At 36.5% G+C, this 1,134-nt stretch overlaps 1 protein-coding gene across 1 annotated transcript; it reads left to right on the top strand.

Moving 5' to 3' along the window:
• Positions 1 to 6: 6 nt before the first annotated feature.
• Positions 7 to 885, top strand: LOC102313267 (asialoglycoprotein receptor 1-like; the record flags this gene model as incomplete). The annotated part of the gene is made up of 3 exons (XM_005952242.2): positions 7 to 75; positions 205 to 329; positions 422 to 885. Coding segments are annotated over 3 exons (378 nt in total), but the record flags the coding sequence as incomplete, so codon positions are not given.
• Between the last annotated feature and the right edge of the window lie 249 nt (positions 886 to 1,134).

Genomic DNA, 1,134 nt, shown 5'->3' with positions numbered 1-1,134 from the left:
TCCTGGGAACAGAGCAGAGATGAATGTAGAGCTAAAGGAGGAGAGCTGGTTAAGATAGACAGCAGAGAGGAGCAGGTATGAAACACTGCTGCAGGTTCATGTTCTCACGTTTGTTTTTGGGTTTTTTTTCCCCCCATCTTTTTGTTTCACCTTCTCAGCACAGAAAATTAAACAAGGTCATTTTCATTTTCTTTTCCTGATCAGACTTTTCTGGAGAGAAGACTGAGAGATGCAATGACTGAAGATGAGGACAAGTTCTGGATCGGACTGACAGACTCAGCAGCAGAGGGCAGATGGGTGTGGGTGGACGGATCATCACTGGATCAAAGGTTTGATTGTTGTGAAAATATTTTTTCTTAATTTCCTGGCTTAAAGTTACCAGTTTTTACTGAAACAATTCTTTCTTTTTTTCATTTCTTAGTTTGAAGTTTTGGTGGGGCAAAGACCCAGACAATTGGAAAGGGCACTATGGGACACATCCTGATGGAGAGGACTGTGCAAGGATGGGAGAAAAAGGTGGAACTAAAGATCTGAAGTGTTGGTTTGATGCATTTTGCTCAAATCCTCACAGAAGTATTTGTGAGAAAGCAGGAGTAAAAGGGTAATTTAAAAAAGTATGTGTCTGAAAGTCATTTCAGTCTGATAAACACCAGAGTGATGCAGGTTTTCAAAGTAATGTCACAAACCAAAAAAATTAACATATTAACAAAATGTGAATAATATTTTGCATCTGATATTATTTTTTCCTTTTTGATCTGATTATTATATACGAGAAATGTGAGAGCACCTGTGAAATGTATTATATAAAGTGTTTTCAATAATAAAAAAAAAAATCAAACAATTTGGATACCCTTGAAAGGAAAAGGGAAGGAATGTTGTGTTAAAATGGAGCAAGTAATAAAAAAAGAAATTACTTACAAACCCGACTGTAGATGAAGCCTCCATTTCATTAAAAATTCTAAAAAACACACCACTTTTTTCCTAGAATTCTCCAGAGTCTGAAGTCAGGATCGTTAATGCCCCCACAAAGCAACACAGATTACAACTTGAATGTTGTTGTAAATCAACAAAACAATGAAGAAGGAGCTTCTGTTAGATGTGAGCAACCATCATGAGATGTGCAATGTGTAAATT

The sequence above is a fragment of the Haplochromis burtoni genome, unplaced genomic scaffold, assembly GCF_018398535.1.
Source record: "Haplochromis burtoni strain Fernald_Lab_line unplaced genomic scaffold, NCSU_Asbu1 Contig_1433, whole genome shotgun sequence".
Classification (NCBI taxonomy): Eukaryota; Metazoa; Chordata; class Actinopteri; order Cichliformes; family Cichlidae; genus Haplochromis; species Haplochromis burtoni.
This window is presented reverse-complemented; position numbering and strand designations above follow the sequence as displayed.